The sequence below is a fragment of the Nannobrachium achirus genome (assembly GCF_963921795.1).
Source record: "Nannobrachium achirus genome assembly, chromosome: 8".
Taxonomy (NCBI): Eukaryota; Metazoa; Chordata; class Actinopteri; order Myctophiformes; family Myctophidae; genus Nannobrachium; species Nannobrachium achirus.
In genome coordinates this window covers 12,256,356-12,268,422 of record NC_137817.1, presented here as the reverse complement: position 1 = coordinate 12,268,422, position 12,067 = coordinate 12,256,356, and the positions used below count along the sequence as shown (strand labels likewise).

At 39.3% G+C, this 12,067-nt stretch overlaps 1 protein-coding gene across 1 annotated transcript in view; it reads right to left on the bottom strand.

Annotated features, from left to right (window-relative positions):
* LOC308289923 (zinc transporter ZIP4-like) overlaps positions 1-11,798 on the bottom strand; it is a gene marked incomplete at both ends in the record, with an annotated part of 17,961 nt that extends 6,163 nt beyond the window's left edge. Inside the window, 3 exons of the mRNA XM_080731704.1 lie at positions 318-516; positions 992-1,369; positions 11,583-11,798. Of these exons, the coding sequence (XP_080587830.1) occupies positions 318-516; positions 992-1,369; positions 11,583-11,798 (793 nt within the window). The remainder of the gene's footprint in view (positions 1-317; positions 517-991; positions 1,370-11,582) is intronic.
* Positions 11,799-12,067: the final 269 nt, after the last annotated feature.

Genomic DNA, 12,067 nt, shown 5'->3' with positions numbered 1-12,067 from the left:
TTCAGTGTATTATATACTGTACATGTGATTTAGTTTTACTACAGCAATAGCATGAATCGGGTAAAAGCCTGCTAGTCGCTAGATTTATTTGTTTTATACATCTGTCCGTGGAGGGCATTAGTATACACACAATCTAATTTGGACGTTATGTTTCCTCATTACAGTGTCTGAGGTTACTTAATTTTAGTGTCTGTGGTAAATACTACTGTATATTAATGACTACCGCATGTATCATTAAGAAGAAGGCATTAATAGTAGGGCCTGTGTCAAAGTAAAAATGTCTGTATGCATCCCCAAACTGTATGTATATTATTTACCATAGACAGTGAAGTTCTCTGGCCCTATACGTTGCATGATGTAATCCAGGAAGAAACCCTCCTCAGGCAGGCTAAAGATACCGTGACCTTGCAGCACATGGCACAAGACACGACCCAACACTGCACCCACTTCCTCTTTCTGCCCTGTGCCTGATGATGCATTGACCTCCAGCATGATGTCATTTGGTCTAACACAGCCCTGGTTGACACAATGATATAACAGAGCCCTTACTGGGAGGGAAGAGTGAAATACATACAGGAGAAAGAGAAGTTAATGTTTTCTAAAGACTGATCCGACAACCCTAAAGGATTTGATCTGTGCTGATACGAGATCAACAGCAGTTCAGCTGGGTTCTTAAACCTTTTAGGGGCTTGCTGGTAGCGGACTAGACGTAATATTATATTGAGTTGACAACATAATCAATCCTTTTCCAATTCTGTCTTGAAAGCTGTGTTGTGTGTACCTCCTCTCCTATCATAAAGCAAAGACCCCAAATAGGTGCCGACCCATTAGCAATGCTACCAGTCTCTTTGTATTGATATTAACAACAATATTAATACATCTGTGGGTTTCCCACCCCCTGAGTAGACTATGACAAAATGGCCACTGTGTGAATATGGCCAATATGGGACCTACATGTGTTCCGTATGTAGACATGTACAGTAATGCTCACCTCGTGGTCTGAGGGCTGATAGTGCACCTCCATCTCTCGAAACAGAAGCTCCAGTCCATGTACGTCCATGTGCTCATGTTCATTACCAGGTTCGTGATCAGGTTCTCTCTCCTGGTGACGATGGGGATCGTGGTGCTCATCATGTAGTGTGATTTTGTGTAGAAGATGTTCAGTCTCTTCTCCCCACTTTCCCTCTAGGATGGCTGTGCAGGCCCTGGTAGGAGAGGTCAGGTAGAACACACAGCCAGCTGCCAGGTGGCTGAACTCTGATACACTGACTGGACGTTCCACTCCTCCTTTCTCTTCCCCTCTTTCTTGCCCTTCATCGTGGATGGAGTGATTGCTGATCAGCTGGTGAATGTTCTCTGTCAGATTGCACTAGACACACAAACACACTATGCTTTAAAATGCCTCTCACCAAAGGTTATTATTACATATTGCCATTGTCCACTCATAAGAAAAAGAAAAGAAAAACAGAAACAAGACATCATAATACACACAGTACTTATGTCTTACAAGAATATTTACAAAAACTGCATGCCTAAGGAATGGACACACCGACCTTGGAGCTTTCAACATTCAAAGGGGGAAAGTCTCACGAGTACACCATAAATAGGTCTATTTGAACCTATATGTCTCCTTAAAGAAAGACATGCCATGGAATCTCATCTCAACGATTGTTATGGTGTATACTGTATCACTTTGTCATGTTTTTATTGTGCTTTTCTTATGTGGACTATGACAGATTGTACACAAGTCACAGTTAATTATTGAGAAACTCTCACAGGAGAATAATTGTGCCACCACCTTTCTGCACACACACAGAATGGTATTTAAGATCGCGGTTGTAAAAAATGTTAAAAAATACTCTTGAAACATTCGTGAGAGCAATAATTGTGATGCTCAGCAAGAGCAGTGTGTGCGATCTTCCTTTCTCAACAATGTGTAAAAACACCCCAAAAGATCTTTAGCTGATCTACGAACTTGTATCTGCTTTTTTCCCCACAAAAATAGGTATTCAAAAGTGGTTAATGTTCTAAAGCAGGGGTCTTCAACGTTTTCAGGCCAAGGAGGACCCCTTAGCTGAGAGAGAGAGAGAGATGAAGCAGGGACACCCACTACATATTGTATAAAATTGTGTTGCAGATTAAAAATGTTCATAGATTTCTTAGACAGCTTAGACTTTGACAGCATATTGGAGTAATGTGTATTTTCAGACATTTAAAGCCATACTGTGTAAGATGCCCAACTAGTGGTCATTAGCCCTATAGCAAACCGCGGTCGCGTCCGCGTCTTTCGGACGTTTTTCGTACCTTCAGACCCCCGCGTCTGCCTCCGCCTCGCTGAGATCTATCTTTTAAGGGGTCCCTTGTTCCTGTGCGTTCAGTAATTCCAGAGATACGGACTCCTTCACCCTGCCTGGTAGGCGAAATTACCTAGAGAAGGGATGGTACAAACGGGCGACAACAAATATGGCTGCCATAGCGACCCCACTTCAAGATGCGCTGTGATTGGCCGGCAGTTGTATAACCCTCGCTGTGATTGGCCGGTAGTGTGATGACGCAATTTTGGCGCGAGATCCGGTCCACGGCAAGGATCTCAGTTTACATACAGAGAAGGCTTTACAGGCTGAAATTCACGGCGCGGATCTTCTAAAACTTTTGTGATTTAATAGTTAGGAGAATTTTAAGATTTGTTTTATAAAAAAAGTTACATAGTACAACTTTAACCACTTGAACCGTCAAATACTTAGTCTGCTCTTCTTTTCCCTCTACAAACCTCTAGACTCTCTAGAACCTCTAGTGGCTAATGTTCCACTCAGAATAGGGATGCTAGGGTTCAAATGGTTAATGTAAAAAAACATGGTCCTATCACACAAAGATTTGGCAGCCCCCCTGTAGTAACTCTGAGGACCCCCTAGGGGTCCCGGACCCCCTGTTGAACACTCCTGTTCTAAACATTATGTACACTAGCCCTTACCCTTACCCGTTCAAAGATATGAGCTCCAAAATGATGTGCAGTGTGTGGGTTATGGGATGTGCACTGCATACAGTATATGAGGGATGGAAAGTAACTTTAACTGGTGCTTGCATGATAATATGTAGGAGCATCAATGTAAGAAATACCCGTTTCGTTTAATGGCTACCCCCCCCCCCCATCCCCCCCATCCACCCGCCTGCGCACACACCCGCCTGCCTGCACACACACACACACACACACACACACACACACACACACACACACACACACACACACACACACACACACACACAGAGAGAGAGAGCTGGTTAAACATGTTGCCTCATGCTAGATGCAGAATAGATGCGCCTCAAGCTAGATGCAGAATAGATAGTAGATACAACATAAAAATGCTAATATACAGCATACGATTTGTGAAAGTGACAAACGGGCTTCACAGTTATGTCAGGTGTGTTCATATGCTAATGGTGATGCGACACTCACTCACTCACTCACTCACTCACTCAGACATTCGCAAAATTATAGTATAGATGGGATGTACAATATTAACATCTGGTTGGTAACTGATTAATTTTGGTAATTAAGATGGGAAGATATATTTTGCTGACAGCTGAACATGCCCTCTGAAATGCCCCATTTTGCTAGGAATGACCCAGCTAGTACATTTTAATTAGGCTACTTTGTGCTGCTGGGAAGCCTACAGTACTGTACAATAAACCAGTCCAATATATTTTTTGCATTAATCTGAAAAGTAGCCTAAATAATTAACATTATTATAAAATATGTTTGAGCACTTATCGAAATGTTACATGTTTGTATAACAAAGAACATTATTAAAAAGGTGTGTGTGTGTGCGCGCGCCAGCTACCCACCGTATATCTCCCACCCTTTATTTATATGCGGGTATAAATACCTACAAGTACATGTTTTGTAAAAGTAATTCAACAGATTACCTGTTATAATATCCACTGTAACCTACGATAATGCATTGATTGATTGATTGAAGAATTTATTAGAAGTTTGCAATAGAAAAAAGTACAGTTTCATGACAGTACAAATCACTGGTACAAGGTCAACTAAAAGGAGATCCTAGAAAGCCGAGGCTTATTTCCACAGGAACCACACTTTAAGTATCTCATATAACATTGAAAGACAGACGGATAAATGCATGCATGCATTTTAATGTTACTTGGGATTAAAATGCTTTAATAGGCCTATAGAACAAAACGCACTTCCTGTATTTAACACACATATATAAATCCACAGTAGCCTACTAATGCAAACAATCTTGAATACGATCACTTTTAACGTTATTATTGAGAACTAAATGGTTAAATAAATGAAATAAATACAGGGAAGGGACGCGCGTGCATGCTCAAGGACGCGCGTGTGCGCACACGCACATGCTCATGCATGTGCGCGCGACCACTTCCGCTCACCCAGCAGGCAAATGCCCGCCCCTCACCCAGCAGGCAAATGCCACGCCCCCTCACGGGATCCGCAATTCTGCAGCTGGGTGCTATTGCGCTTGCCCGCCTGTGTGTGTGGGTTTGTGTGTGATTGTGCATGGCCTGAACAACAGCGCCCCTCCCTTAACATGTGTGGTCACAAAAGGTACTGTAGGCTAAATAGATATAGATACACCATAAAAATGCTATTATACAGCATACGATTTGTGAAAGTGACAAACGGGCTTCACAGTTATGTCAGGTGTGTTCATATGCTGATGGTGATGCGATTTCAGATCAATTGCTCCAGCCACCGAGGAGAAACGCTGAGACAGACAGACAGACAGACACTCACTCACTCAGACATTCGCAAAATTATAGTATAGATGACGTACAAACGACAAATGATGGATCACCCCAAAATAATAATAGGATTCTGAAGAGCTCTGGGGTCTTTTGGGTAGCTGGTGATGCATTGACCTGCAGTCTTTTGATAGTGTGCAAGAGAAGGTGTGGTGGTGAAGATAAGAGATGGGGAAACAGCTGATGTCACTGAGGTTGTCTTGACTTTCTGTGGTGTGTATAGACTTTGGCCATGAAGTGGGGAAATATTACACTGTTGTGCAGAGGTTAAGACAGAAGGAATAGAGAATAGAGTCTGCACACTGGTAATGCTGAAAAAGCTCTGCTGGATTTTTATCGATCTTATCTGATTGATCGAAACGTTGGAGCTGTATTCCAATTCAGACAAAATAGAGAGGAGGATGCGATAAAAGAGTGGGCAAAGAACCAAGGAGAGGAAATGTTTAATTATGTATTTTAATGATTGAGATGTGCAGTTTACTCTGACCCAGACAAAGATAAGGAGAGCAAACAAGGGCAGATTTACCCATAAACTGCTGACGCGCGCACATGCACACGCACACGCACACACACACACACACACACACACACACACACACACACACACACACACACACACACACACACACACACACACACACACACACACACACACCACATTCCCAGAAGCTATGACAAGATGAAGAAATAAAATAATTAACAAGAGTATTCATCATTGAACTAATAAGCTGTTCACTCATCCAACATGCACCAGTGGGACGACCCCAGTGTTCTATCAAATTAGATGAGACAAGTATATCCTGTAGAGGCATGGTCACATTTGAAGTACACTCTGAGAAATGATTCTGCGGCCGAGTATATGGCACTATTAGAAAAAGTTATATTTACTCAATAAAATCACTGAATATCATGTATGTGATTGTTTGAGTAGGTCACACCAAACGAAATGAGTAAAAATCCAACTGTTCGTTTTGAGTTAGATGTACATATATTATTTGAGTTAATTTCGTGAGAATAAATTAGTATTTGACCAACTGATTTGATTCATGAATTATACTCAATTTGTTTTGGTAATTTTCCTTCATAATATTTGAGTATGGAGTACTTATATGGATCAATTTAAAAGACCCTTAATTATTATTCATTCCAACTAAATAATCTTTCATCTCTCACAACAACCTAAACAATTGAGTAGATATGACTAAGATTCAAAATTGTACACAAGGGTTCATGGGAAAAAAAGGGTTCATGGGAAAATTCTACTGGAACATTCTGTCAACAAACAGCAGCAGCAGCAGCAGCAGCACACATCTTTTTCAACAAGAGACCTGGAGAGTGTTTGCAAATATTGGTAAGTAGATTTACTGTATCTTTGTGCATATAGGCTACATAAATGTATTGGGTATAACTTGTGTTCTTTACAAAGGTTTGCAGCTAGTTAAGGTCACAGTGAGGGTAATGTGCAAGCCCTCTAGTCATGACTTTTTGCATTTATTACAAGCTATGCACAGCTGCATACAATGGTGTGTACAATGAAGATAACATGCACAGGTAGGCCTACATATTATCTACATGTATCTATTATGGTGTTCAATGAGGATTACATGTGTAAAAGACTTGGAAAAAGTATGAAGTAAATAAGCAACATGATTATACGGTATTCCTTGATTTTGGTTTGGCCAAGTAATTATTGGAATCATAAATTGACTAAGCCTCACATGGTGTCAGTTATTTGAATTATTATCTTTTTTTTTCTTCAGAAATGCTCAAATGACCAATTTACAAGCTCAAGATTGTGAGCTGTAGATCAGCTATATCCACTATTTTTTGAAGTATACAATTATTATTATTAACTATATCCCTGTAAAATTGGGTTGCAGATATTAAGCATTAGATGACATGATGTTGTCAGCCAGCAGCAGACATCAAGGATAGTTGGCCTGCCTTGTTAGATGTTTACAGAAATGGTTACAGGAATTAGACCTGAATGTGACAGACATCTTGTCATTGTAGTTAACCACTTGTATACCCTAGCATCCCTATCCTGGGGGAAAATACCAGATCTATAATCTCACGTCTTCTTTTTTGCTCTCTTCCCCTCATCTCTGTCTTCCAGGTTAGTGCAAAGTTCAGGATGATCACCACACTGAATCTTGAGCCAAAATGTATGGCAATGTTGGACTTCTATACCCCCAAACTACTGTCCATGTTCCAGTCCAAGAAGGGCAGTTTGGGCACAAATGAGTATTCTACTTCAGGTATGAAACTTTCATTTACTCCAACTGCTTTAATTATATTTCACCTGGCTAATGACAATAATTACTACATTAATTTATGCTAAACTCATCTTTATCCCCTGCAACTCTCTCTCCTGATTATTCATTTCTAAATGTATGTCTTAATAGCTACTAAGGACAGTCTCCCAGCTTCCGTTGCTAAAACTGGGTTGTGGAAACAATTGTATTGCCAAAGTTTATGTTAGTTTATGAAAGTGCAGTCATACTTTTTCTTTATTGTTCAAATAATTATGTTTCTATTCTGCAGAGAGGAATCCCCAATCAACGAACACGAGAGGTCATCATCCGATGTCTCGTCGACCATCTGGAAGAAGAGAGTGTCAAGATCAAGGACTTTCAAGTTAGTAAAATATTTTTTTTGACGTTTTAATGTGATCGTGGATGAGACCATCACATGCAAAGAAACAGCATAGCGATGTCCAGAGAAGGTTGTGACATTGGCTGAATGGCTGTTGCATCCGTTGCATGTCTGGTCCAACTTATTCAAGATTATGCCCAGGGCTGCATGTGTGGAGACAGCTAGGATTGCTCAATGTGTGTCTGTGTGTCTTGTAACATTTAGCCTGAAAGTGAGCTCTGAACAATTATCTTCACAATGTGTGCAGGAAGGAAGCTGCTGGTGCACCTGTCAGAGTAGAAGAGAAGTTGACAGAGGAGGTGATGATGAAGAAGATGAAGATCTACCTGCTGCAGAACCAAGAGGACTCAATGAATGAACCTACTGATGTAGGTATTGTGATTAAGGGCATCACTGCCCTCAACAATCTTGGGGATCTGCTGCTATCTGTTGGGACTGTTCTATGCCTTTAATCTGAGATACCCCAAGAACCTCAGATATGGTCTTGAGATGTTCCAAAAAGTACTAGTTGAGTTGGATCCCGGACACCTTTCAGACAAAGTTCAGAGACTGAAAAAATGTCTGCTTGCCGACTACTGTTCAGCAAGATGCTCTCAGAACGTGGGTATAACCAACTGAAAGTGGATTTATTGTCAAAACAGCATTTTTGCAATGGTATTTGTTGCTGATAGTAATTAGTTCATGTAAAGTGTTTGTTTCTGGTGCATTCGAGTCATAATGCAAACAGGTCAGTTTAGCATATAGACATTACACGTGTGCATAGTCAATATGTTTAAATGTTGAGCTACTGTAAATGCTTATTTATTATTTCATATTCCAAGTTGTGATTTCCTTTCATGCCAAATGGCCTCTGACTGTCTTCTTTAATGTATTTTGTGGTTATGACTTACTGTTTATTTGATGGGCTCATTGTTCTTATGGTGCATAATGTTTGACAGACTGCTTACTTACAGTATGCACAGTTCAATTAGAGGTACTTAGTATTGTGAACACACACTGCTCTTTAGTAAACTTTAACATTTTTAAAAGTGTCAGGGATACCCCTTTCCTGATCATTATCTTTAAACATATTGTTTTTGCAGGCATTGTTGCATGTCATTTACATACTAAAGTATGTTGAATGTTCATACTTGATGTGGTGTTACAATGGTCAAAATGAGTTGATTAAAAACATAATTATCTGCATAATTATTTCATGTGTATTCATTTGACATCATGTACTCCTGGAGTAAAAGGTAAAGTAAATGAAAGGGGTAAAATGGTACTATATGAATTAAATCAATAAAAGTAAATGAATAGAGTAAATGTGACATATTTGTTTTGTTAAATCATACTCTAATATTCAATTAGATCTACTTAATATTTCAATGTATTTACTTGTAGTCTTTTGTGGCATTGACTGAATCATTTCATTAAATCTACTCAATTTCTTTAGGTCATTGTACTCAATTTTAGTTGTTAATAAGTACGTAAAAGTTTTGGTTACTTTTACTCAAATTAATTGAGTTTCATTTACCTGATTTCATATCAGTAATATTTACTCAATATTTTTGAGTGTAAAAATGTTTCACCAATAAAATTGAGTAGAGCCTAGTTTTTGTTCTAAGAGTGTATTTTAGGGTACTTAAAATGGTGTTGCCTTATTTGACACCTGACCCTGGAAATTGACAGTTAATAAACCTAGGGGAGGCGGCAGTGTGCCTGTGGGACACTGATGCCCACTTAAAAACTCATTCACTAGCATGAACAGTGAACACTCCATTGTATTTCCATAAATCTAACCCCCCCGGCCCGGCCCCTTACATCATACTAGTCAGATACCATATTTAACTGAGAATATAGACGCTGTTGTCCCAGGTTCCCTCAAGCCAGTTGGTTCACTTTATGATTTTAAAGGTTCTCTTTATTTTATTGATTGGCTGATTGATTGTTACAGCTTGCTATACCTTAGTTGACTGGAAGTGATATCAGGAGGACATGAATTACCTGACAAATAGGTCTACATTAGGAAGCGTATGGATTCTACTTGAGTTATTACATGCTATAAGCCCGTGGTTCCCAACCCTTTTCATTTCAATGACCCCCAATTTGATATGTATTTCTAAAAACCTAAAAACAATTGTATTATATTAGACATGATTTGGTCTGATATGGTCTGTAATTTGGTTCAGAATGCCTTTAGCTACTGCCTAATGTACTGTATACATGTACAGCGATAACACTGTAAAACATATGAAAAAATATATATATATATTTGTACTGTTGCACATATAGGCTTAGTAATGGTGAAGATTAACTATCAATCATATAATGGGGAACCACCTGGTGTTTCTGTGTGCCATTAAATACATCTATAGTTACAGTAAAACTAAAATGAAACACAGAGAATTAATGTTATTACTTTCAGCCGCTTTTTAACCAATGACAAATCCAAATTAAAAGAGTATTGCCTTTCTCCAGAGGATGTTAAACATAGAATATCTTTATAATACCTAGGCCTAATTGCCAGATTTTGAAAGGACACATAACATTTTTTTTGTACCCATATTAAGTGGTGTAAGTAAATTTAATTAAGTACTGCAATTTTGAGGTAGGCCTATTTGTACAGTACTTTACTTGAGTATTGCCAATTTCCAATACTTTAACTTCTACTCCACTACATATTGGATCCAAATATTGTACTATTATTCCACTACATTTATTTGAAAACGTTGGTTACTAGTTACTTTGCAAATATAAATTATAATATTATCAAACATACATAAACCACTTGTTATGCTATGTTATACCGTGGCTATTTGAGAATAGCCGATCTACAAGCTCACTTGTGCTATTTTCAAACATTTTGTACTTTTACTTTTGGTACTTCAAGTAGCCTACATTTCAACACTTCCATACTTTTACTCAAGTAGGCTACATTTTGAATTCTGAACTTTTACTTGTAAGGGTGCCCACACACCAAAATACCTAGAGTGGAATCCGCCAATGCATTTCAATGAGAATGGAGCGTTTTTTGCAGAAATCCTCTACTGGCAAAAAAACGCTCCCTTCTCATTGAAATGCATTGGCGGAATGCGGATTCCACTCTCATAGGTATTTTGGTGTGAGGGCACCCTAAAGGTGGTTGCACACTGCTGCGTTTTTCGGACGAATATCGGAGTGAATTTCGGTGCACGCAAATAAAAAAATCAACCTCACGTTGTGTCAGTCACGTTTGCACACTGCCGCCCGTTTCGCGCACCACTCAGTCCCTTGCTCTCTCTATCTCCCTCTCTCTCCTTGTCCTGAAAAACGCATTTCGCAACGAAAAACGCAGCAGTGTGCAACCACCTTAACAGTGTATTTCTAATTGCAGTAGGCCTATTGATACATTTAACTTGAGTAAAATATGTGAGTAGGCCTACTTTTTCCACTGCCCATATTAACTTGAACTGATAGACTAAAAAAGTAGACGTGCGTGTGTGAGAGAAAGTTTGAAGAACCACACGCCAATAAAAATGTATCCTCATTCAGACTACAATTAATTTAGGTTGGAGAGCAAAAACAAATATTTTGAACAAAATTAAGATAATTGAACATATGCTATTTTACTGTCAGTCCTCCTTAATTGCAAACATGTAACGTTCCATTAACAGTTGTAAAAAGTGTTCCATAACAGGACGTTTTAAAGGAGTCCGACTCTGTTGAAAACTAACTTTGCGCAAATTATGCATGATGGCATGTATTGGATATGCCACGGCATTCCATTTCCATATGCTGCTATATGAAACCCGATGTCGGCTTTTGTTGTGGTCATCAAATGTTTGACAAATTTGAGAAAAAATTAATTAACTTTTCGGAAGAATCTGTAAAACTTTTAAAATGAGAAGAGATAATCACTGATGCACGCAAGTTCGGCCTCGACCTAATAATATCCAAAGAAGTCCATGTTCAATTCATTGAGCAGTTGGTGCAAATCCAAGTTCAATATTTACATTAAATTAAAAAAAGGTTGCCTGAAAAGTAAAATCCATAAGATCTCCAATTCTCCATGCACACTTGAAGCAACAGCAATAGCCTTTGGACCTCGACCTCTCAGTGCGCCAGCCTGTCTCTGTCTAGTAGTGTCTACCCTCAGCGCGGAGCTGAGGTCTAATAAAACTTACCTTTTCACACGGCACCTCGCCGCACTGCACACGTTTCTCCAGTAAATTAAAAAGCGAGCGAACGGATTTTTCCGTCAGATACTCTTCTCCTGGCGACACGACACTGAGCACATCCTTGTATGTGTCCTCCACGGCGGACAAGGACGAGCACAGGGAATCCAAAGCACACAAACTGGCAAACAGCAATAGAAGGAACCTGCATGGCAAATAATTCATCGCTATGGCTATTCCTTTAAAATCTCTTTTTAAGAAATATCTCAGAAATGTAAAATAGGCCTATTGATTTACTGTAGATTTATATACATATATTTATAAGATAGATTCTAATGGAACAATTTCAGTCCTGCAAAGGCTGATGAGCTGGAAATCTGTCTCTCACTCACCCACAGCATACGCTGTTAATTTAAACGGACTGCGTTGACCTGGACCTGTGATTGGCTGAGACGTGGCTCACGCTGGCCTTTACCGGTCCATAAAAGCAGTCT